This window comes from Balaenoptera acutorostrata, chromosome 13 (genome assembly GCF_949987535.1).
Source record: "Balaenoptera acutorostrata chromosome 13, mBalAcu1.1, whole genome shotgun sequence".
NCBI lineage: Eukaryota > Metazoa > Chordata > Mammalia > Artiodactyla > Balaenopteridae > Balaenoptera > Balaenoptera acutorostrata.
The window spans coordinates 24,877,423-24,904,830 of record NC_080076.1 but is presented as its reverse complement, the minus strand read 5'-3'; the positions used below and the strand labels follow the sequence as shown (position 1 = coordinate 24,904,830).

Genomic DNA, 27,408 nt, shown 5'->3' with positions numbered 1-27,408 from the left:
TCATGCCCTTTTTTAACTTCTCTGGGTGAGACATGAAGTAATTAAAAAGTTACCAAGCTGTACCTACAGTCAACAATAATGTATTGTACACTTAAAATTTTATTAAGAGGATAGATCCCACGTTAAGTGTTCTTACCACAATAAGAAAAAAAGTTACCAAGTTGTCTATGTCACCAAGTAATCTATGACTGAAATTTAATGACAGGCAACCTGAAGAAATTATATGTGCTATTACTGACACAATTCTAAGTAAAACAGCTTACCTACATCTACCTCCACTGACTGGACTGGACAACAGTAATATAAAGTTTCAGAAATAGAGTAAGCCAGGAATAATATCACCTTAATTTTGATATCACTTTATAGCAGGCTAACACTTTCCTTATTTGGTTCTCACAACAACACTGTTAGGAAAAAAGGGAAGGCAAATATTTTTATCTCTATTATTAGCTCAGTGAATAAACACTTGGTGAACAAATGACTTGACTGAAGTCAGAAAAACTGTATGTGGCAAAAATAGAAATAGGCTGATCATGCTTGACCTCTACACCAATACCCTTTCACTTAAATGTGTAACTAAAAAACAGAGGATGAGTTGGATTGGCTCCATTAGACTTATCCCTCTTGAAATGCTAAAATGAACTTTATCCTCACTATTCCAAGTATTTAATACCCCTAAATAAGAGTTTCTGCTCATTTATAATAGTTTAGTTTTCAAAACCCTTTTCAGAGGACTAACAAATTTCTTCAACTCACCATACTGATAAAAGGATGGCTGCCATCTTGCTCGTTTTGGACTGGCTCACCAGCAGTGTGCAATGTTACACAAGGGCACCATGGCACCACATCTAGGGCCTTGGACTAGTTCTGAGTCTCTGAGTCAGGCGCAAGGATTCTCAATTAGGAATGGGAGAGAGGAGTCATAAAAGGATACCCAGTGGGTCTTTCCCAAACATATCATCCCCTTCTTGTGCACATGATATGCCTCTCGGGGGAGGACATCTTCTCTGTCCCAGCTGTCCCAGTGAGCCATCATCTCTGATGGAGTGTATCATAGCCCTCAGAGTCTTCTGCTGACCAGTTTGGGGCAAAATTCAAGTGTCCAGATAGGGCCAATTAACCATACTACTTTTAAAGTAGTATTCACATACTTCAAAAGAGAAACACCCAGTTAATTTGCAGTTATAGAATATTTAATCATTAAAAAAAAGGAATAATGAAAAAATGTGGTTTTCTAAAGGTATAATTTTAAACTAATATTATATGACCTTTATAATCTAAAATGATAAAAATCTTTCCTAGGGGCTTCCCTGGTGGCGCAGTGGTTGAGAGTCTGCCTGCTGATGCAGGGGGCGCGGGTTCGGGCCCTGGTCTGGGGGGATCCCACGTGCCACGGAGCAGCTGGGCCCGTGAGCCACAACTGCTGAGCCTGCGCGTCTGGAGCCTGTGCCCCGCAACGGGAGGGGCCGCGGTAGTGAGGGGCCCGCGCACCGCGATGAAGAGTGGCCCCCACTTGCCGCAACTAGAGAGGGCCCTCGCACAAACCGAAGACCCAACACAGCCAAAAATAAATAAAGTAGCTATAAAAAAAAAAAAAAAATGCTTTAAAAAAAAAAAATCTTTCCTAGTTTTTTTTCTATAGATATTTATAATAAACGATTTCACTGACCAGCTTTCCACCTCTGCTGTGACTGCAGGGCATATTTGTCACTGTCTTCTCTGCTTATTTTATGTTTTGCAGCAAGATTCTCTGCAGTAATTGCCATTGGGATTTGGATATGCTGATCTGTTAATCCTGTCCACAAAGAGTCTTCCAGCTATTAAAAGAAATTAACAAAATGATCTGTAAAGCGTATCTTTTGAAAGTAATATGCTATCATTTCTTTAAATTTAAATAATCAACAGTCCCAATAAAAATAGTAAAATTAGATTTTCTGATAAGCATTTAGTATTATGATTTATATTTGGTTCTGAGACATTTTTTAAAAACCATCCAACACCATAATAAAATGCACACACCCTCCTCTCTAAATGCAGGGCTCTAAAGAGAGCCAACAGTGCTAAATGTGCAGGGTGACACACACAGGAACTCACCCCACAATCAAAACTTAAACCCTTGTGGTTCCATTTTGTAAGAAACTTCACAGGGTCCTCATGCAACACCTCCCTGCAGCCACCTTTGTAAAGCAGTTACAAGCCCCTCACAAAAGCATACGGTTGTGCTCTTTTTCCATCCCATGCCTTCTGTGGTAGGAACAGCTGGTTCTATCAGCTGTTACTACAAGGTTGAAAAGAGCCTGGAATAGGCTCCTTGAGTAATGGTTGGTATTTGTTATCCAATTAGTTAGCCTCTGATAAATGTACTCCACCTGTTTCTTCTAGACTGCCTTGTCACATTTTGAGTCAGTGACCTGTCTTCCCAAAGGTTTTCTTAAACATATTAGGTATCGCAAATATTACCTCATATTTTCTAAGTCTTACTCCTTTCAGCTTTCAAAAAGGCAAGGTGAGAAACTGGGTGAACGGGATAAATCAATGATTACGACTGGGAAATCCTAAGAATATACAATGTCATCAGCCCTTTGATGTGGGAAGGACAGCATACTATCACTCTTTTTTCTTTTAATATTTATTTATTTGGTTGCACCAGGTCTTAGTTGAGGCAGGTGGGCTCCTTAGTTGTGGTACACGAACTCTTAGTTGCAGCATGTGTGTGGGATCTAGTTCCCTGACCAGGGATCAAACCTGGGCCCTCTGCATTGGGGGCGCGGAGTCTTAATCACTGTCCCACCAGGGAAGTCCCTATCACTTTTTTTCAGTTCTACTCAGGCAGTTCTCAAAGGGTCGTTTTTTATCTGACTGATTTGGGACACTATGAACTGTATTTGAGGAGAATGTGTTCTGCGATAAAGAAGAAATCTATTCAATGGAGATTGCTCCAGAAATAAAATTTCCATAAATCATGGTAAAGATTTAATTATTTGGTTTACCAGTTATTCAGTAGAGAGATTAATTCAACCTTTGCCCATCTTTTTAATCCACTCCTTCCCTTCCTCTATCTCCCCAGGTGTTAATGCCACTACCAAAGATGTGCCGAGATAAAGTCTAATTTTATGTGAGTTAAAATGTCAAAATTAACAACTATGAAATAGTTTACAAATTTCAAATCATTCATATTTTGCCAATCCCCTATTAACAAAATTGGTTTTAAAATTTTTCTCTACCCCAAAATGCTGTTATTAAAATTATAGTACAATAGCATAAGAAATAATCTTTAAAAATTTTAATGGTTCCAACCTTGAGATCTGATCCCAACGTAGTTCCAAAACGAATATTTCTGACATAGAAGGGAGCCTGGCTCATGCTTTCAGTTCCTCCACACAAGACAATTTCAGAGTCTTTAACACAAATTTCCTATTTAAAAACAAATGAATGACAACAATGAAACCTTTTATTGTGACAGAAGTATGTCCCTAAAAGTATGTATTAAGCAGTAAACCAATAGTAAAGCTAATAAGCAACATACCTTCGCTTAACAGTAAAACTTCCACATTACAGTGTCTCAAAGGGAAATACTTGTAAAGTAATTGCAAAGCAAATGCTAAAATATCCATTCCCAAGATACAAGAAGAAAAAAAAACGAACAGACTTCAATCATTTGTGTAGAAGTAACAAATCCTACCTACATTTTGACAAGGAATGGTAATTCTTAACTCAATACAAATCTTGAAAATTAGCATAGATATTAATGTCTGGTATAAATGTACAGATTGCCAGCAGATAATAAAGAATAAATCCTTTAAAAAGGCAAAAGTAAAATTTACCCTATTAATGAATGAATCTGAAGGAGACCACAGATTTATAAGAACTGGGTTAACCTAGAGGACTCATAAAAAGGAACCTGTTTCATTCTTCCAACTTTTTCTATTATTTGCATTTCTCAGAAAAACAGCAAAGAACAACCCTCCAGGAGAGAGACCTTCAAGATGGAGGAGGAGTAAGACGTGGGCATCACCTTCCTCCCCACAAATACATCAAAAATACATCTACATGTGGAACAATTCCTACAGAACACCTACTGAACGCTGGCAGAAGACCTCAGACTTTCCAAAAGGCAAGAAAATCCTGATGTACCTGGGTAGGGCAAAAGAAAAAAGAAAAAACAGAGACAAAAGAATAAGGACGGGACCTGCACCTTGGGGAGGGAGTTGTGAAGGAGGAAAAGTTTCCACACACTAGGAAGCCCCTTCAATGGCGGAGACAGGGGGTGGGTGAGGTGGGGGGAAGCTTCGGAGCCACGGAGGAGAGCGCAGCCACAGGGGTGCAGAGGGCAAAGAGGAGAGAGTCCCGCACAGAGGATCGGTGCCGACCAGCACTCACCAGCCCGAGAGGCTTGTCCGCTCACCTGCTGGGGCGGGCGGGGGCTGGGAGCTGAGACTCGGGCTTCGGAGGTCAGATCCCAGGGAGAGGACTGGGGTTGGCTGTGTGAACACAGCCTGAAGGGGGCTAGTGTGCCACAGCTAGCTGGGAGGGAGTCTGGGAAAAAGTCTGGAACTGCCTAAGACAGAAGAGACCATTGTTTCGGGGTGTGCGAGGAGAGGGGATTCCTTCCCCATGTGCCCACAGAAGGCAGAGCACTGCCTAAGCGAGCTCCAGAGATGGGCATGAACCACGGCTATGAGCTCAGATCCCAGAGACGGACATGAACTGAGAATGCTGCTGTCGCTGTCACCAAGAATCTTGTGTGCAAGCGCAAGTCACTACTCACACCCCCACCAGGAGCCTGTGCAGCACGCCACTGACAGGGTCCTGAGATCCAGGGACAACTTCCCCAGGAGAACATGCAGCACACCTCAGGCTGTTACAGTGTCATGCCAGCCTCTGCTGCCATAGGCTCGGCCGGCATTCCAGTTATGACTACCACACCCCTTCCTCTCCCCGGCCTGAGTGAGGAAGAGAGCCCTAATTAGCCACTGCTTTAACCCCCTCCTGTCTGGGCAGGGAACAGACGCCTAAAGGTGACCTACATGCAGAGGCGGGGCCAAATCCAAAGCTGAACCCCAGGAGCTGTGCGAACAAAGAAGAGAAAGGGAAATTTCTCCCAGCAGCCTCAGGAGCAGTGGATTAAATCTTCACAATCAACTTGATGAGCCCTGCATCTGTGGAATACCTGAATAGACAACAAATGTTCCCAAAACTGGGGCAGTGGACTTTGGGAGGAACTGTAGACTTGGGGTTTGCTTTCTGCGACTGATTTATTTCTAATTTTTATGTTTATCTTAGTTTAGCTTTCAGTGCTTGTTACCATTGGTGGATTTGTTTATTGGTTTGGTTGCTCTCGTCTTTTTTGTTTTTTAATTAAAAAAAATTTTAATTTGTTTTTATATTATTTATTTATTTATTTATTTATTTTTCTTCCCTTTCTTCTGAGCCGTGTGGCTGGCAGGGACTCAGTGCTCTGGCCAGGTGTCAGGCCTGAGCCTCTGAGGTGGGAGAGCCGAGTCCAGGACACTGGACCACCAGAGACCTCCCAGCCCCACGTGATATCAATCGGCGAGAACTCTCCCAGAGATCTCCATCTCAACACTAAGACCCAGCTCCACCCAACGGCCAGCAAGCTCCAGTGCTGGATGCCCCATGCTAAACAACTAGCAAGACAGGAACACAACCCCACCCATTAGCAGAGAGGCTGCCTAAAGTCATACTAAGTTCACAGACACCCCAAAACACACCACTGGATGCAGCCCCACCCACCAGAGGGACAAGATCCAGCCCCACCCACCAGAACACAGGCACCAGTCCCCTCCACCAGGAAGCCTACACAACACACTGACCCAACCTCACCCACTGGGGAGAGACACCAAAAACAACAGCGACTATGAACCTGCAGCCTGCAAAAAGGAGACCGCAAACACAGTAAGTTAAACAAAATGAGAAAACAGAGAAATATGCAGCAGATGAAGAAGCAAGGTAAAAACCCACCACACCAAACAAATGAAGAGGAAATAGGCAGCCTACCTGAAAAAGAATTCAGAGTAATGATAGCAAAGATGATTCAAAATCTTGGAAATAGAATGGAGAAAATACAAGAAACATTTAACAAGGACTTAGAAGAACGAAACAGCAAACAAACAATGACGACAAACACAAATAAATGAAATTTAAAATTCTCTAGAAGGAATCAATAGCAGAATAACAGAGGCAGAAGAATGGGTAAGTGACCAGGAAGATAAAATAGTGGAAATAACTGCCTCAGAGCAGAATAAAGAAAAAAGAATGAAAAGACTTGAGGACAGTCTCAGAGACCTCTGGGACAACATTAAAAGCACCAACATTCGAGTTATAGGGGTCCCAGAAGAAGAATAGAAAAAGAAAGGGTCTGAGAAAATATTTGAAGAGATTATAGTTGAAAGCTTCCCTAACATGGGAAAGGAAATAGCCAATCAAGTCCAGGAAGCACAGAGAGTCCCATACAGGAAAAATCCAAGGAGAAACATGCCAAGACACATATCAATCAAGGTATCAAAAATTAAATATAAAAAAAAGAAATTAAAAGCAGTAAGGGAAAGCAACAAATAACATACAACGGAATTCCCATAAGGTTAACAGCTGATCTTTCAGCAGAAACTCTGCAAGCCAGAAGGGAGTGGCAGGACATATTTAAAGTGATGAAAGGGAAAAACCTACAACCAAGATTACTCTACTCAGCAAGGATCTCATTCAGATTCGATGGAGAAATTAAAACCTTCACAGATAAGCAAAAGTTAAGAGAATTCAGCACCATCAAACCAGCTTTACAACAAATGCTAAAGGAATTTCTCTAGGCAGGAAACACAAGAGAAGGAAAAGACCTACAAAACAAACCCAAAACAAGAAAGTGGTAATAGGAACATACATATCGATAATTACCTTAAATGTAAATGGATTAAAAGCTCCAACCAAAAGACACAGACTGGCTGAATGGATACAAAAACAAGACCTGTATATATGCTGTCTACAAGAGTCCCACTTCAGACCCAGGCACACATACAGACTGAAAGTGAGGGGATGGAAAAAGATACTCCATGCAAATGGAAATCAGAAGAAAGCTGGACTAGCAATACTCATACCAGACAAAAGAGACTTTAAATTAAAGACTATTACAAGAGACAAAGAAGGACACTGCATAATGATCAAGGGATCAATCCAAGAAGAAGATAAAACAATTATAAATATTTATGCACCCAACATAGGAGTATCTCAAGGCAAATGTTAACAACCATAAAATGGGAAATCGACAGTAACACAAAAATAGTAGGGGACTTTAACACCCCACTTTCACCAATCATCCAAAATGAAAATAAATAAGGAAACACAAGCTTTAAATGACACATTAGACCAGATGGAGTTAATTGATATTTAGGACATTCCTTCCAAAAACAACAGAATACACTTTCTCCTCATGTGCTCCTGGAACATTCTCCAGGATAGATCATATCTTGGGTCACAAATCAAACCTCAGTAAATTTAAGAAAACTGAAATCGTCTCAAGTATCTTTTCCAACCACAATGCTATGAGACTAGATATCAACTACAGGAAAAAAACTGTAAAAAATACAAACACATGGAGGCTAAACAATATGCTACTAAATAACCAAGATATCACTGAAGAAATCAAAGAGGAAATCAAAAAATACCTAGAAACAAATGACAATGAAAACACGATGACCCAAAACCTATGAGATGCAGCAAAAGCAGTTCTAAGAGGAAAGTTTATAGCAATACAATTCTACCTCAAGAAACAAGGAAAGTCTCAAATAAACAACCTAACCTTACACCTAAAGCAATTAGAGAAACAAGAACAAAAAAGAACCCAAAGTTTTTTGGTTCTTCAAACCATGAAGGAAAGAAATCATAAAGATCAGATAGGAAATAAATGAAAAAGACATGAAGGAAACAATAGTAAAGATCAATAAAACTAACAGATGATTCTTTGAGAAGATAAACAAAATTGACAAACCATTAGCCAGACTCATCAAGAAAAAAAGGGAGATGACTCAGATCAACAGAATTAGAAATGAAAAAGGAGAAGTAACAACTGACACTGCACAAATACAAAAGATCATGAGAGACTGCTACAAGCAACTACTATATGTCACTTAAATGGACAACCTGGAAGAAATGGACAAATTTTTAGAAAAGTACAACCTTCCAAGACTGAACCAGGAAGAAATAGAAAAGATGAACAGACCAATCACAAGCACTGAAACTGAAACTGTGATTAAAAATCTTCCAACAAACAAAAGCTCAGGACCAGATTGCTTCACAGGAGAATTCTATCAACCATTTGGAGAAGAGCTAACACCCATCCTTCTCAAACTTTTCCTAAATATAGCAGAGGGAACACTCCCAAACTCATTCTATGAGACCACCATCACCCTGATACCAAAACCAGACAAAGTTGTCACAAGAAAAGAAAACTACAGGCCAATATCACTTGTGAATATAGATGTAAAAATCCTCAAGAAAATACTAGCAAACAGAATCCAACAGCACATTAAAAGGATCATCATACACCATGACCAAGTGGGGTTTATCCCAGGAATGCAAGGATTCTTCAATATAGGCAAATCAATCAATGCGATACACCATATTAACAAATTGAAGGAGAAAAACCATATGATAATTTCAATAGATGCAGAAAAAGCTTTCGACAAAATTCAACACCCATTTATGATAAAAACTCTCCGGAAATTGGGAGAATTCCCATAGAGGGAACCTACCTCAACATAATAAAGGCCATTTACGACAAACCCACAGCCAAGATCATTCTCAATGGTGAAAAACTGAAACCATTTCCTCTAAGATCAGGAACAAGACAAGGTTGCTTACTCTCTCTGCTATCATTCAACATAGTTTTGGAAGTTTTAGCCACAGAAATCAGAGAAGAAAAAGAAATAGAAGGAATCCAAATTGGAAAAGAAGAAGTAAAACTGTCACTGTTTGCAGATGGCATGATACTATACATAGAGAATCCCAAAGATGCTACTAGAAAACTACTAGAGCTAATCAATGAATTTGGTAAAGCAGCAGGATACAGTTAATGTATAGAAATCTCTTGCATTCCTATACACTAACGACGAAAAATCTGACGGAGAAATTAAGGAAACACTCCCATTTACCACTGCAACAAAAAGAATAAAATACCTAGGAATAAACCTACCTAAGGAGATTACAGACCTGTATGCAGAAAACTATAGGACACTGATGAAAGAAATTAAAGATGATACCAACAGATGGAGAGATATACCATGTCCTTGGATTGGAAGAATCAACATTGTGAAAATGACTCTACTACCCAAAGCAATCTACAGATTCAGTGCAATCACACTACCCTATCACACTACCAATGGCATTTATCACAGAACTAGAACAAAAAATTTTACAATTTGTATGGAAACACAAAAGACCCCGAATAGTCAAAGAAATCTTGAGAAAGAAAGACGGAGTTGGAGGAAACAGGCTCCCTGACTTCAGACTATACTACAAAGCTACAGTGATCAAGACAGTATGGTAGTGGCACAAAAACAGAAATGTAGATCAATGGAACAGGATAGAAAGCTCAGAGATAAACCCACACACCTACGGTCACCTTATCTTTGATAAAGGAGGTAAGAATATACAATGGAGAAAAGACAGTCTCTTCAGTAAGTGGTGCTGGGAAAACTGGATAGCTTCATGTAAAAGAATGAAATTAGAACACTTCCTAACACCATACACAAAGATAAATCCAAAATGGATTAAAGACCTAAATGTAAGGCCAGACACTATAAAACTCTTAGAGGAAAACATAGGCAGAACACTCTATGACATACATCACAGCAAGATCCTTTTTGACCCACCTCCCAGACAAATGGAAATAAAAACAAAAATAAACAAATGGGACCTAATGAAACTTAAAAGCTTTTGCACAGCAAAGGAAACCATAAACAAGATGAAAAGACAATCCTCAGAATGGGAGAAAATATTTGCAAATGAAGCAACTGACAAAGGATTAATCTCCAAAATATACAAGCAGCTCAATATCAAAAAAAACAAACAACCCAATCCAAAAATGGGCAGAAGACCTAAATAGACATTTCTCCAAAGAAGATATACAGAGAGCCAATAAACACATGAAAGGATGCTCAACATCACTAATCATTAGACAAATGCAAATCAAAATCACAACGAGGTATCACCTCACACGACGCAGAATGGTCATCATCAAAATATCTACAAACAATAAATGCTGGAGAGGGTGTGGAGGTAAGGGAACCCTCTTGCAGTGTTGGTGGGAATGTTAATTGATACAGCCACTATGGAGAACAGTATGGAGGTTCCTTAAGAAACTAAAAATAGCATATACCTTGAGAAAACCATAATTCAAAAACAGACATGTACCACAATGTTCATTGCAGCATTATTTACAATAGCCAGGACATGGAAGCAACCTAAGTGTCCATCGACAGATGAATGGATAAAGATGTGGCGCATATATACAATGGAATATGACTCAGCCATAAAAAGAAATGAAATTGAGTTATTTGTAGTGAGGTGGATGGAGGTAGAGTCTGTCATACAGAGTGAAGTAAGTCAGAAAGAGAAAAACAAATACCATATGCTAACACATATATATGGAATCTAAAAAAAACAAGGTTCTGATGAACCTAGGGACAGGACAGGAATAGAGACGCAGACCTAGAGAATGGACTTGAGGACACAGCGAGGGGGAAGGGGAAGCTGGGATGAAGTGAGAGAGTAGCACTGACATGTATAGACTACCAAATGTAAAACAGATAGCTATTTGGAAGCAGCTGCATAGCAAAGGGAAGTCAGCTCAGTGCTTTGTGACCACTTAAGAGTGGTGGGATAGGGAGGGTGGGAGGGAGACACAAGAGGGAGGTGATATGGGGATATATGTATACATATAACTGATTTACTTTGTTATACAGCAGAAACTAACACAGTATTGTAAAGCAATTATACTCTAATAAAGATGTTAAAAATAAAGATCTACCTACTGGATATAATATTGCATAATTTAAAAATAACAGAAAACTCAAGACAGCAAGGCATAGTAGAACTAATGGTGGTAGGTTGCACTTAGATATTTTAAATAATATACCTAAAGCATTGTAACATACAACCTGGCACATAAGAACTCATGAAATAAGTTCTTATTAATATTATATAAACTTATTATCTCACTTAATTATACTAACTAATGAAGTATGCATGCTTATACCAGTTACACTAAGTAGAAAACTAAGTCTCATGGCTTCTCTATTTTAAATTACTACCTTGAATACAACCATTTTATAAAGCAAAATGGACTCCATCCCAAGAATGTGAATATAAAATCTTTTGTCCCATTATAGTAATGAAAATCACATAAGGTCTCAAAATTTATAGCTGTGATAAAATATAGACAGCAGCAAAGGAAAACTCTGTCTGATCTGTAATGTCAACCTCATTTAAGGAGGGATATAGTTATCAATATATAAGCACCACTTTTATTCTCTATTATGCCATTCTCTTTTCTTATATACTTTTTCCCTCTCTTGTCTTACCAGTCCTGCCATCACATATATGATAATTGGCCAAGCAATTCATCTTTGCTATAAGCTTGGTGAAAAAGCAAAACATATGAGCTAAGTACGCTGAAGAAAGGGTAAAATTAATAACAACAAAAGCCTAAAAACATGATTTCCTTGGTGGAAAGTTGTTCAAAGTCAATTTCACAAAAATTTTCTTTCCAACCACAAAGGAATCAAGAGTAATAATCATTATTAGTGGTGTTGTTTCCCAATATTTAGTAAGACAGTGTATAAAATCTAAGTGCCTTGAAGAAACCACCAGAAATTTAAGACTTAAGGGCTCAGGAATAATAGTATTAAAAGAAGTCAGAGCAATATTCTTCTTAGAGTCATAATAACAATAATGATGAAACTGCATTTAGCCTAGTCCCTTAGAAAATTTAGTAATAACAATATTCCTGTGTTTTAAAGGGAAGAATTTAGTAGTGTTAGGCAGAGGGGTAAAATCTTACCTTGAGGTTACAGAAACATTTAATCATCTTGATTCTCTCCTACTCTGCTATAATATATATTACATTAACTAGATTTATATTCCTATCTATTTTTAAGACATTTTCCACGTTTTGTTATATCAAAACAAGCAGACCATTCATTTATATGGATTCAGAATAGGACAATCCTAGTTATCATCCATAGCATTATGTTACTATATTTGACAATGATGGAAGATTGTGTATGTAGATTGCCTACACCTGTAATAAAAGTAGATTAGATTAATTTGTTCCTAATTCAAATTTGATTCCATTTGAACAAAATCCCAAGTCATATGGCTCAGAACAAAGTCTATATTTGACTTCCACAATTTAAAAAGACACTGACAAAATGAAAAGGAGTTGAGGAGATCCCCAAAGCTGTATATTTAGACCTAGTTCATTTTCACCAAGATCAAGATGTTATTTTACAGACCGAGTTAAAGAATGAGTTTTCACCAGGGGCCAGCTAATATTTATTTTCTCTAAGGACTAAAAGAGAAAAAATTGGAACCTGATTCATGATGATTCAGATTAGAAAAAATAGAAAATGTTTTGAAATTTCAGAGTTATTAACTATCACAATGAATATTATTGAGGCTGTGAATTTTCTTTGCATATGTTAAGATTGGCCTCCTTCTATCATCCGTGTGGGATAATATATGCAGCTTTAGCTGCCAAAAGTTGTGCAGTGAAAACAGCTACATTTAACGTTGTGGTGTGATAATACACGCTATAGTTGAGGATTCTGCATGTACCTTTGCTTTTCTGTTAATAAAGTAGATTCAAATTTTATTTTTAGTGTGAAATAATTAGAGAGATTTATGGAGTCATCTATCCTACTCAGCTTGTTCTCTTTATTATAGAATGGGTTAAAAAGAAAGTTTAATCTTTAAAAAATATCCTCTAAGAATTCAAGATTTGCATGTATCTCGTTGTGGTGATCTGTAGCTTTTGTGTACCCGGCTGTCTACGGTTATAATTAAAAAAAAAAAAAAAAAAAAGCAGTATACAGATGAACCTGAACCATAAATTATTTAACATATTGTAAAGTTTGTAAATGTATGTTTTAGGAATGTTCTGTATAAGTTCTCAAAGAAAATCAAAGGTGAACTCATATAACTAGTTTTTGTACATTTACACGAAAAATAGCATGTTACACATTGCAGCTTTTCAATCACTCGTCTGCAGCTACACTCAACATGCTCCTGGATATTTCATTGCACTGGTTGTACATGTAGTTGCTGTTATTTTTACAACAGCCGTGCAGCACCCCAGAGGCTGAATTCAGGAAATGAAATTGAAGCTTATTGAAATTTGAGGAACGACTGTCCAGTAACATAGAGAAACAAGAAAATAAGTTGATTTTCCCCCTTATAAATGAACAAAATTGATTAGTAAATGAGCCAAGTTGTCCTTCAATTCTGTATCAAATGTCCAGTGCGAGTTCTGATTACTAAAATCTATGCAATTAAAATATTATAAACCCCTTGTTACATGGGTACGCCATCAAGACATTTACCTGAATGTTATTTCAACAATAAGCATAATTAACAATGTTATAGCTTTGAGGTTTTACGTAGACATTAGAAACGCCTATAATGAAAATTAAACAAAAACGAGGACTTTTTCAGTACCAATAATTAACCAAGTTTTTGCAAGTTAAAGATAAATGTACAATTTTAAATTAAATGGCAAACTAATATGGCTACTGATTCTCTTCCTCAAAGCTTAACCTGAGAGAGGTTCCAGAAACAAGAGAGGTTTATGAATCTTGTAACCTAACAGAAAAACTTTGATAACACAGTTATAAAATGAGTGTAACTGTGCTCTGATAAAACTTCATTTATGGACACTTGCATTTAAATTTCATATAATTTTCATGTGTCATAAAATACTATTCTTCACTTAATTTTTTAATTATTTAAAAATGTAAAAAATATTCTTAACTTGTAGGCTGTAGAAGAGCAAGCAGCAGGCAAGATTTGCCAATGGGCTGTAATTTGCTGATCCCTAAGCCAAAAGGAAAAAGACCGGGTCTAAGGAGTCTTGCAAAAGTCATCAGCAATGACTGAAGAAGAAAGAATTAGAAAAAAGTTGAGATATGAAGTAAAAAATTATGTAATCTAAGTACCCAATTATTTATTTAAATATATATCTAAAATTCACACAGTGACCTTCTCTAGAGGTAGGAATTTAGGGTACTTTTATTATTTTTCTTCTCTATTTTTCTAAAATCCCCATAATGAACATGTTATGTTTTTATTATTAGAAAATAAATCACTTTAAATCTGGAGGGAAAAAAACCCCAAAAAACCCTCCAAGAGCCTGATGTTTAAAATGATTGCTAGGAAAATCAGGGTCACTACCTGATATATTATTACAGAAATAAATTAACCTGAAAGTGATTTATTCATTACAATGTTTTATCTTTTATTTTGTAATAACATGAAGACTTTGACAACTTAGATTTTACTATATCCCTTTTCCTTATGTTCAAGGGAACAAATGTATTTGCCCAACTATCCCTTGAAGAGATTATGCTAGTTTGTACTTCTACCAACAGTATCATTCAGTTCCTCTGTAATAAAATACATTTCTTATCGTCCTCTAAATTCTCCAACTCCCTTTCTCATCTTAGAGTCTTTATTCAGTGTTTCAAACTGCCTTGCCGGGCACTCTCACAGACCTGGGTTCAGATTCTTCCTCTACAACTTAGTAACCTTAATGCCTTTAATAATCAGTTTCCTTGCCTGTAAAATGGGAATAATAGTTCTTGCCTCATAGGACAGTTGTGAAGATTAAATGAGATACTGAATGTAAATCTATGTGCACAGTGTCTGGCACATAGGAAGCACTCAATAAGAATGACAGTCATGACTAGCTTTTTAAAAATTGTGATAAAATACACATAACATAAAATTTACCATTCTAACCAATTTTAAGTATACGGGTCATTAAGTACATTCACACTGTTATGCAACCAACCACCATCCATCTCCAGAAGTCTTTTTCAATTTCCAAACTGAAACCCCATACCCATTAAACACTAACTCCCCATTCTCTCTTCCCCACCAGCCCCAACAATCCCCATTCTACTTTCTGTCTCTATGAATCTGACCACTCGAGGGACCTCATATAAGTGGACTCATACAGTATTTGTCCTTTTGTGACTGGCTTACTCCATTTAGCATAATGTTTTCAGGGTTCATTACTAGCTTTTAAGAAACTATTTTCTATGAATATTTTTCCAAGAAAAATTAAATATTGACCTCTCCTAATAAGTACTATAAAATTAAAAACCTACAGTGTTATACTGAAGTGAGGCATTTCCTCTAATAACTATTAATATTTTCAGAGAATTAAATAAAATGTTGCCTATACCTGACATCCATTCACAATGGACTGGAAACCGGAGCCACAGAGCCTATTAACAGTGACAGCTGGGGTCTCTTTTGGGATTCCCACACGCAAACCAACATGTCTTGCCAAGTATATAGCATCTGAAGAAGTCTGGAACAGAGGGAAAAGAAAAAGAATTTCCTCTATATATCTAGGAATTAAGAAGAAGGACATAATACAGTAAAATGTTCACAATTTTTCAAAAATTATAAATTATATGGCTCTAAGGTAGGACGCAATGCATACAGGTACAGCATATTTTATATAATACGTGTTAATGATTTGAATAAAAACTGTAATTCGGCCAACTCGTTTTTAAACAAAGTATGAGAAATCCTTATATTAAATCCTCAGTAGAACACAGAATTTCATAACAATTAGAACTGTTTAAAAATGGAATACGCTACCTCGAAGTAGTACGTTCTTTGACAGAGGAAGCATTAGAGGCTATGGTTCTCAACCTTGGCTGCACAGTGGAACAACCGAGGAAGCTTCATTAACACAGTGATGCTCAAGCTCCTAACCAAACCAATTAAACCAGAAAGGCTGGAGGGGGCCACAGGCATCAGTAGTTACTTTTAATAGCACCCAGGTGATTGTAATGTGTAACCAAGGCTGAGGCTGGCTGACCTAGGAAGGGGAGAGATGAACAATGGTCAGGAGAATAAGAGGTGGGACTAGACCACTGCTTCCCAAACTTTAAAATGCATATTGGGGCATCTTGTTAAAATGTAGGTTCTCAATAAGTAGGTCTAGGACTACCTGAGATTCTGCATTTCTAACCACTGCTCTGGTGAGGCCAATGCTGCTGGTCCAAGGACCACACTTTGAGTAAGAAGGGATGAAACGACTTCTTTTTCTTTTTAACAGTAACAACAGCTTTTATTGTAGAGAGAGCTAAAGCAAATTTGATAAAATGTAAAGTTACAAGAATAGTACAATGAACACCCTAAAGTTACCTTGATGGACCAATTCTTTACGTTTTATCAAATTTGCTTTAGCTCTCTCTACAATAAAGGTACATTAGTGCCTTTAACACCAAGAACTTTAACACCTCTCAAAATAGGCAGGACATAAATATATAAGTTCAAAATATAGTCGATTCTTATTATGTGTAGATTCTATACTTGCAAATTCACCTACTTGCTAAAATTTATTTGTAACCCCCAAAATCAATACTGGCAGCACTTTTGTGGTCATTTGCAGACGTGCAGAGTGGAGAAAAATTTTAGCTGCCTGATATGCACGTTCCTAGCTAAGGATGAACAAGGGGACACTCTGCCTTCTTGCTTCAGCTCTCATCCTAGAAACAGTGATCTTCCTGCAGCCTATTTAGTTTTATGCACTGTTGTGCTTCTTGTGGGTGACTTTGCTGTTTAAAAGGGCCCCCAAGTATATAATGCTGAAGTCCTTGCTCTCCAGGACCCCTAAGTGCAAGAAGGCAGTGATGCGCCTCACAGAGAAAATACGTGTTAGATAAACTTCATTCAGGTGTGAGCGACGGTGCTGTTGGCTGTGAGTTTAACGCTAATGAATCAACAATATATATTGCATACGAAACATATATAAAACAAGGTTATGTACTGATCAGTTAACAAAAATGTTGCGACCACAGGCTCACAGGAACCTCACCCTGTCATTTCCCCTGGGAGCAGTGGTTCAATAGTTGCTAATTCAGTGTACACGGCAACTATATAAAACATAACTACTGTGAATAACGAGAACTGACTACCATGAACAGTTGTGTGCCAATAAATTAGATAATTTAGGTGAAAAGGACAAGTGCCCAGAAAGACACAAACTACCGAAACCAACTCAAAGAAAAATAGGCAATCTGAATAGGCCTATAACAAGTGAAGACTGAATTAATTAGTAATCAAAACACTACTCACCAAAAAAGCCCAGATTGGCTTCATTACTGAATTCTACCGAACATTTAAAGGAGCATTAATACCAATTATTCACAAACTCTTCCTAAAAAATAGAAAAGGATCACTTCCCAACTCATCATGAAGCCAGAATTATCCTTATATCAAAACCAGACAAAGATATCACAAAAAAGTACAGATTAATATCTCTTATGAATATGGATATAAAAATCTCCAACAAAATACTAGCAAACAGAATTCAGCAATGTATAAAAAGAATTATATGCCATGACCAGTGTAAGGGTCATCCAGAAATGTCAGGTTGTTTCATCACCTGAAAGTCAATTAATATATCACATTGTATCAACAGAATAAACAACAAAAATCATGTGATCATCTCAATTGACATAGAAAAAGCACTTGACAAAATCCAACACCTTTTCATGATAAAAACATTCAATAACCTAGGAAAAGAAGAAGACTTCCTCAACCTGATAAAGGGCATCTAGAAAAACCCATATAATCATACTTAATGGTGAAAGACTGGATGCTTTCCCCACAATATCAGGAACAAGACTGGGATATCCATTTTTTTGTCTCTTTCATTCAACATCAGAGGTTCTAGACAGAGCAATTAAGCAAGAAAAATAAATACATAAATAAAAGAAATCCAGATTGGAAAGAAAGAAGCATAACTATCTGTACTCTCAGATGACATGATGTTATATATAAAAAATCCTAAGTAATCAACTAGAAAACCATTAGAAGTAATAAATGAGTTCTGCAAGGTTTCAGGATATAAGATTAATATATAGAAATCAATTGCATTTCTTTTTTTGAAAAATCAGCTGCATTTCTATACACTTGCAATGAACAATCTGAAAATGAAATAAGAAAACAATTCCATTCACAACAGCATCTAAAAGAACAAAATACTTAAAAATAAATTTAACAAAAGAAGTGTAAAACATATTCTGACAACTCTAAGACATTGTTGAAAAAATTAAAGAGGATTTATACAAGTGAAAAAACATGCCATGTTCATGGCAATACTCCTTCAATTGACCTACAGATTCAAAACAATCTCTATCAGAATCTTAGCTGACTTCTTTGTAGAAATGGGTAAACAGATTCTAAAATTATCAAACTGCAGGAGACCCAGAAGAGCCAAAACAACTTTGAAAAGAATAACTAAGTAGGAGGACTCACATTTCTTGATTTCAAAACTTACAAAGAAGCAATGATGATCAAGACAGTGTGGAACTGACATAAAAAGGATAGACATATAGATCAGTGGAAGAGAACTGGGAGTCCAAAAATAAAATCATGTGTCTATGGTCAACTGATTTTCAATAACAGTGCCAAGACCATCCAATGGGAGAAAGAATAGTCTTTTCAACAAATGGTGCTAGAACAACTGGATAGCCACATGCGGAAGAATGAATTTGGACCTATACCTCAAAACATATATAAAAATTAAATCAAAATAAATCAAAGGCCTAAATGTAAGAGCTAAAACTATAAAACTTAGAAGAAAACATAGGGATAAGTCTTCATGGCCTTAGATATGGAAATGGATTCTCAGATAATGACACCAAAAGCCTGAGCAACAACAACTGAAATTGGGCTTCATCAAAACTTAAAATTTTCTACTCCAAAAGACACTATTAAGAAATGAAAATATAACAAAGTATAGAAAAATATTTACAAATCATGTATCTGTTAAGGGACTCATATCTAGGATATATAAAGAACACTTATGACTCAATAATAAAAAGACAAATAACCCAATTAAAAAACGAGAAAAGGATATGAATTAGACATTCTCCAAGAAGACATGGCAATGGCAACAAGCTAATGAAAAGATGTTCAACATCATCAGTCATCAGGGAAAGGCAAATTAAAACCACAATGAGATACTACTTCATATTCACTAGAATGGCTATAATAAAAAGACACACAATAACAAGCATTGACAAGGATGTGGCAAAAGTGGAACCTTCATACACTGTAGGTATGAATGTAAAATGTTTCAGCTGCTTTGGAAAACAGTCTGAAAGTTTCTGAAACAAGTAAATGTAGAGATACCATAGAGCCTAGCAATTACACTCATAGGTATACATCCAAGGGAAATAAAAACCTATGTCCATACACAAACTTGTACTTGATGTTCAAAGCAGCATTATTCACAAGGGACAACTGTGCACCTTTTTCTGAGCCTTATCCCAGCTCTAAGAGCTGGAAGCGCTCAGTGCAGGAGGTGGCAGTAGCCTCAAGTCTTCTCAGCCTGCCTCACCCTTCTCACTCTGTAACCACCTTCCGTAATGAGTCAGGAGAACAGTGATTAGGGCCCCAGTACTGTCAGTGGCAATGCACTCAATGTAGAGCCTCCGTCCCACCAATGAGGTCTGGGAAGAGTAAGACAGTCCCCACTTCATGGCCACACTTTGAAGGAATATTCAGCTTTCAATTACTGCAAATGAATCATCTAGTTTGTACACCATACATAGCAAGGTAGAGGGTAAAGGAGCTTCTCATTTCCCACAAAACACTGACCAAGCTCCTACTGTGTGTAAGCAATTATGGGAGATGTGTTGCATTGCTTGGGTTTGCTACTCTTAGTGGCACACAGAGAGAACCAATTTACTTCAAATAAGTCGAGGAAATTAATTTGCTATTTAAGAAACAATAAAATGTATCCCAAGTCCCAGATAGATCCCAGATAGATATATAGTTTCTGAATGTATGTTCTTTTGAATTATATATGTCCTTTTGAATTATATATGCCATTGCTTCTGGAGTCAGAGGACTCCTCAAATTATGAATACCTTCAACTATTATTAACTAGTACACCATTACAACACGTTAAAGGAATTATTTTTAGAAACTGATAAAAGAAAGCAATAGGAATGAATATGTCCCTTCAGCCCTACTAACCTGAATGACATTGCCTACAACGACACTGTCAATAGTTTCAGGCGAGACTTTGCCAGCAGACAAGGCAGCCCTGGCGGCAGATTCAGCCAAGTCAGTAGCTGTGAAGTCTTTCAGAAGACCTCCATAAGCTCCAAAGGGTGTCCGCTTAGCAGCAACGATGAACACACCTATTGCAAAGAGGAGAGATTTATAAGCAACTACAGGTTAGTCAGTCTCCCTAACATGCTTTAAATAATTTCACTGTGAACCTTATTGTAAAGTACAATTTTCAATTAAATAACTAAAAATCTTTGTCACATAATAATACACAGAATGGGTCACACTCAGAGAAGCAGTACTAAAAGTTATCATTTTGATCAATATCTACATGTTGGCACCAAGAACTGCACTGCAGGCTACGACGTAAATCCATTTTGGCTAGACGACATTCTTATAATCTGATAATTTGCAATGCTAGAAACATTTGTTTAAAACGAAATGCTTCTTCTATTTGCTGGAGTATATTGCCTAGTCATAGAATCAAAGAATCTCCCAACTAGAAGGTACCTTAAGGTTGTTTGAGGCCAACCACTCATCCTATAAGAACTTCCTCTAGAATATTCCTGACAAGAGGTCCTCTCTAACTTCTGCTAAATAACTTTCAGTAAGGCATGCTCCATTGTGTGAAGCGGTGTGCCCGTGAATAGGCAACATAAACTAACGATTTTTTTTCTCATACTGAGCTGGCTTGGCTTACCAAGTCTTCCATCTACCAATCGTAGTTCTATTGAAACGCATTCCAAACTCAGACAGATTATATAGTTTCTAGAACATATACTGCTTTGAATTTGTATTACATATGTCACTGCTTCTAGAGTCACAGGATGACAAATTACAAATTTCAAATAATGTGAATTATTATCTTTTACTCTTAGAATAAAATGAGCAAAACAGATGACCTTTATCATGGGTAGCCCCTCCAGTATCTGGAGTCAGCTAACCTGTAAAATTCCCCAGACGTAATCACTCTTTTCCCAGATACATAAAAAGCATTCTTTCAACATTTCTTTATTTAACATTAATTCTGGTTGTTTTTCTCTAAAGACACTCTCATTTGCTAATATCCTATTATAATGTGTCAGTTAGAATGTAACAAAGTTTCCTACATCTGACCTAACCACAAAGGATACAGAGGAATTATCTATACATCTATTATTGCAAAGACTACAAATTTGCAGTATCACTATTGGTTTGATTGGTGTCCCTGTACAGATAAATACAAATTGTCCCTTCCCAAGGCACTCTACTGCCACCTGCCAAAAATATATATATATATGGTTAACAAATCTACAATGACTATGATATGAGTGGCACCCACTAGAGTTGCAAAATGCAAAGCCTGCGTACTGGGGAACAACATCGGTTACAGCAGCTTCATCACACTAACATTTATTAGCCACCTACTAAGTACTAGACATCTCATCACTTGTCATATAGTATCTAATCTTCCCAACAACTCTGCAAGGTAAATATTACAGTTAACATACAGGGGCACTTTCTGTACGATAGACTTCATGCTTGATGCTTTGTATACACTAACTAAATTTTTCCAAAGACAATCTGAGCACACATTTCCACATCTTGCCAAGAAACTATGGGACTTTTAACAATGAGTTTGTACCCAGATATTGACCTATAATTGAGACCATGCAAACATTATACCACTATTGTTATCTGGGTACAATTCTCCTGTTTATGTTAGAGATCTCTTTCCATGGAACAAACTAAATCTATCCTAAAAAAAATTCCAGCTTCTTCTTTCATTCCTACTTTGAGAAATTTACAGTCTAAAAGAATGTTAGGAGCAACATATATAACTATACTTTAGAACAGATCCAATCAGTTCTTTACAGATAAAATATTCAGATACTTACAAAAGGCCATAAATGTTGGTTTGGTGCACTACAAATGTTTTCCTCTGAGATGGGTTATTCTGGGCCACTATGCCTTCCTGTAAACATCCTCTAATCCTCCTTGATTAATAGTCTCTGCCTACTTTTATACTGGTGTTTGCTTTATTTCATTTTTCTTTCCCTTTTGCTTGCCTTCTTCCTAATTTTGGTACAGTCCTGCTTCTGGTCATCGCCTAGTATGCTCCTATTTGACCAACTCTCCAGTAGACACTGACGATATATAAGAATGGCTTCCTCAAGTCCTTGGAGAATGAACAAAAGTAGGCAGATGTAGAGTAGGTATGGGAAAGGGGAATAGCACAGGGTGAGTGTCCAAGTTATTTATAACCTCTAACTTGAAGGCCAGCAGCCCACACTAAATAGAATGGCGAGAATTCAGAAACTCAAAGTCTTGCTGGCTTGAAGAATCAGAGAACTAAGTTTATGGTAATCGCAGCTACTGAAAACTGAGTGGGGGGGGGGGGGAATCTGTGAAAGAAAAGCAGCACAGTGCGGAGCCCAAATATCTGGCTGAATCCTTAATCATGAACCTGTGGGGACAACTACAACCACCTCAGCTAAGCCTAAATGAATTAGTTAGATTTGAGCTACTGCCCTCTACAGGGGAGACAGAGTGTGCAGTCTGAGTTCAGCCAAATTAACTGCCTGCAAAAAAAGTTAACTAAATAATCGGTGTCAATACTTTTTGGAAAGTACCAGAATCCAGTCTCTACAATGGTTCACCTGCACTGTCCACCACACAATCCAAAATTTATTCACATATGAAGAAACAAGAAAATACAGGCATATCTCAAGAGATATTACAGGTTTGGTTCCAGACTACTGCAATTAAGCAAGTCGCACGAATTTTTTTGTCTTCCAGTGCCTATAAAAGTTATGCTTGTACTGTAGCCTGTTAAGTGTGCAATAACATTATGTCTAAAAAACTGTGCATACTTTAATTTAAAAAATACTTTATTGCTAAAAAATACTAACCATCATCTGAGCCTTCAGTGAGTTGTAATCTTTTTGCTGATGGAGGGTTTGAAACATTGCGAGAATCACCAAAATGTAACACGGACACAAAGTGAGCAAACGTTGTAGGAAAAATGGCACCAATAAACTTGCTCAACTACAGGGTTGCCACAAACCTTCAATTTGTAAAAAACCGCAGTATTTGCAAAGTGCAATAAAATGACGTATGCCTGTGTGACTCATTCTTGAGATAAAAGAAAATCAACAGCAACCAACCCCAAGATGACACAGATGTTAGAATTAGCAGACAAGGATTTTAAAGCAGCTGTCTATCATAACTATGCTCAAGGATGTATAGAAAACTTTGTTCATAATAAAGGATAGGACATCTCCACAAAGAAAAAAAAGCTTAAAAATAAGAACCAAAGTGAAAATTCTAAAACTGAAAAATATCTGAAATAAAATATACACCGAGTGGGTGTAAAAGCAGAATGGAAGTGAAAGGAGTAAGATTCAGTGACCTTGAAAGAGATAAACAGACATTATCTGATCTGAAGAACAGAGGAAAAAGATGATTGGGGAAAACAAAACAAAACAAAAAACATGGGCAGAGTCTGACAAAGGAACAAAGGCAATTCAATGGAGAAAGGACAGTCTTTTCAATAAATGGTGCTGGAACAACTGGACATCCACATGCAAACAACAACAACAACAAAGTAGACAGACCTTACACCTTTCATAAAAATTAGCTCAAATTGGAACACAGACTTAAATAAAAAATTCAAAGACTATAAAACTCCTAGAAGATACCAAAAGAGAAAATCTAGACGACCTTTGGTTTGGCTTGGTGATAACTTTTTAGATACAACACTAAAAGCACAATCCATGAAAGAAAAATTTGGACTTTATTAAAATTGAAAACTTCTGCTCTTCAAAAGACATTACTAAAAGCACAAAAAGACAAGCCACGGACTGGGAGAAAATACTTGCAAAATACTTATCTGATAAAGGGCTGGTATCTAACATATACAAAGAGCTCTTCAAACTCAATAATAAGAAAACAAACAACTCAGTTAAAAATGCATAAAAAATGTGAACAGACACCTTACCAAAGATACTATACAAATGGCAAATAGTCATATGAAAAGATGTTTGACATCATGTTATTAGGTAACTGCAAATTAAACCAACAATGAGATACTATCCCACAACTATTAGAATGGCTAAAATCCAAAAACACTGGTCATACAAAACGTTGGTGAGGATGTGGACCAAAAGAAACTCACCCACTGCTTCTGGGAATGCAATATGGTACAGCCACTTTGGAAGACAGTGTGGCAGTTGCTTCCAAAACTAAAACTAACCATACTCCACTCATATGATCTAGTAGTCACACTTCTTTGTATCTACCCCAGTGAGTTGAAAACTTAGGTCCACACAAAAACCTGCCCACAAATGTTCATAGCGGCTTTATTCATAATTGTTAAAACTTGGAAGCAGCCAAGATGCTCTTCAGTAGGTGAATGGATAAACTGTGGTACACTCATACAATGGAATATTCTTCAGCACTAAAAAGAAATGTGGTATCAAGTCATGAAAAGACATGAAAGAAACTTAAATGCATATTGCTGGTGAAAGAAGCCAATCTGAAAAGGCTACACACTGTATGAGTCCAACTATATGACACCTAGAAATGGCAAAATTATGGAGACAGTAAAAAGACCAGCGGTTATCAGGGGTTGGGGGTGGTAGGGAAGGAGAAATGAATGGGTAGAGCACAGGGAAATTTTAGGGCAGTGAAACTACTCTTTATGATACTATAATGGTAGATACATGTCATTATACATTTGTCAAAACCTATAGAACTATACAACACAACAAATGAACCTTAATGTAAACTGTGGACTTTAGTTAAAGATAATATATCAGTATTGGTTCATCAATTGTAACAAATGTACCACATTAATGCTGTTAATAATAGGGGATAATGGAGTGAGGCGAGGAAGTATATGGGAATGCTCTGTACTTTCTGTTCAATTTTTCTATAAACCTAAAAGATACATTTACAGATTCAAGCTCAGTAAACCCCAACGTGAATAAATGCAAATTACACGCACACACTCACTCATCTTGGGACATCACTGTCAAACTTCTCAAAACAAAAGACAAAATCTCCAAAGCCAGAAAAAATGATATACTGCATACATGAAAATGATTCGAACTGAACATTGACTTTTCAGAAACAATGAAGGCACATTTCATTTGCTTCTCCATAAATTTCCTGTCATGAGTTTTTTCCTTGTATTTCATAACCTAAGAAAGCATTTTTGTGTGGGAAGTGCGTATGGTGAAATATGAGAAATCTACAAAAGAGTGTGCGTGTGTGAAAATGAAAATAAAAGCAAGAACTTCGCCTTTCCTTACATCACATCTGCTTACTTGCAGCTCCTAGGCTGTAAAGGTTAGCATGAGCAAGGCTAAAACTGAACTAATACAATTATTTTGAAGAGGGAAAAAGCTATTAAGTGTATTTTTAAAAATAATCTGGCATGTGCAGGTACAAAGACTAGACAATCTAAAGGATTTTTTCCTGTGATTTCATAAACTGGATACCATGGCAATAATTATTTGATCTGATGTCGATTTTATGTGGAAGTTGAAAGGTCTAAAACTTAACAATCGTTAACACCCAGCTAAGATCTTGTGTATTTTAAAAGCCTCTGAAAGTTCAGAGGTTAAAGATTTTTACTGAAAGACAATGAAAAGACATATTAATCCAGAGCACAGTGAGTCAGAAACGCCAGGAAAGGGCCTGGCAATGTGGCAGATGTGACCACAGAGGAAAAATAACACTAGAAGAGAAAGAGGAGTTCTGCCTTCCTTTCCATTACATTTTTAGGCAAATATTTACTCATTTAATTACAGCAACTGCAGACAGCAACCAAAGCTAACAAGGAAAACTGCTGCTTCTGTATCCACTTCAGTTTCAGGATTAATCTGGCAGCTCCCTGACCCCCGCCCCCACCTGCCCACCTCACCTGCCTTGAAGGGTTGCACAAACATTCCCAGCAAAGCTAAGGAGCAGTTAAGAGAGTTAATATTTGTTGAGTGCAACCCTTCTACCAAGCCCTGGGATTGGTGCTAATAAAAACCCGGGGTATTGGTTCTACAGAAATCTGATAAATTAATGACAATCTTTACCAAAGTCAATTATGCTGCCATTCAAATGTGTCCTTTTCCCCACAAGAATCAGTTGCACGTTCTCTCTTACCCACTAGTTCTGCAAGCACCTAGTATGCTACTTGAGAGAAGTACGTATCTGTAATGTATTCTAACTAACCAATAACAATCAAGACACTAACTACCATTAGAGACAAGCCATTCTACCTTTCTGGACATCAGTAGAACAGGGAAACATTCCCTGTAAAACAGTTTACAGTTTCCCTGTAAAACAGGGAAATGGATAAAAATACAATCACTAACTTTAACACCATAGTGAATGGTATCCCAAATTTATAAACTTCATACTCCCTTAATGCAGGTGTTGATGTACATCCTTTCCCCTTACTGGGTTCATAGTTTTCATCAAATTTTCAAAGGGGTCTGTATTAAAATAAAGTGGTCAGAACCACTGATAAATTCTTATACAGAGAAATCAATAAAAATATAATTTCCTTTTAAAGAAGATAGCTCATGACCATGCAGCTTTTAAATAATTTGAGTTTTCTGAATACCTCATCTAAAAAAAAATCAATATGCTGCTTTATTAAATTCAGAATTGGAGAGAGCACTGACAAATTAAATTAAATCCTCTTGTCTCAGAATACCTATTTCTCACTTGAACTGTTCACATGTCATTTTGGCTCTTCTGAGCTCCAGATCCCCCTAACCAACTGCCTACCTGATATCTGCGCTTGAGCACCTCAATATTCTCTTACAAATCTATCCCTTCCCCAGTTTTCCTCACTCCATAAGGAGTATCATCATGAACACAATTCCTCAAACCAGAAACCTGGTCATTCTTGACATTTCCTTCTCATTGACCTGCCACATCCAACCTATCACCAACTTCTGTCAATTCCAACTCCAAATCTATCTCAAATCATTCCTCCCCCTTTTCCCCCAATTCCACTGCCCCCCACTTGAGTCAAAACCATCATTTGATGTTGCCTGGACCTTTGCAATAGATTCTTAAATGCTCTTAAAT

The 27,408-nt window shown here is 37.1% G+C and overlaps 1 protein-coding gene across 2 annotated transcripts in view; it reads right to left on the bottom strand.

Annotated features, from left to right (window-relative positions):
- The window catches only part of ACAA2 (acetyl-CoA acyltransferase 2), a 41,973-nt gene that overhangs the window by 13,513 nt on the left and 1,052 nt on the right, over window positions 1-27,408 (bottom strand). For both annotated transcript variants that reach the window (XM_007197230.2, XM_057526681.1), the window contains exons 2-5: window positions 20,296-20,462; window positions 15,473-15,601; window positions 3,298-3,414; window positions 1,670-1,817 (exon numbers count right to left, since the gene is read on the bottom strand). In XM_007197230.2, coding sequence (XP_007197292.1) covers window positions 1,670-1,817; window positions 3,298-3,414; window positions 15,473-15,601; window positions 20,296-20,462 — 561 coding nt within the window. The remainder of the gene's footprint in view (window positions 1-1,669; window positions 1,818-3,297; window positions 3,415-15,472; window positions 15,602-20,295; window positions 20,463-27,408) is intronic.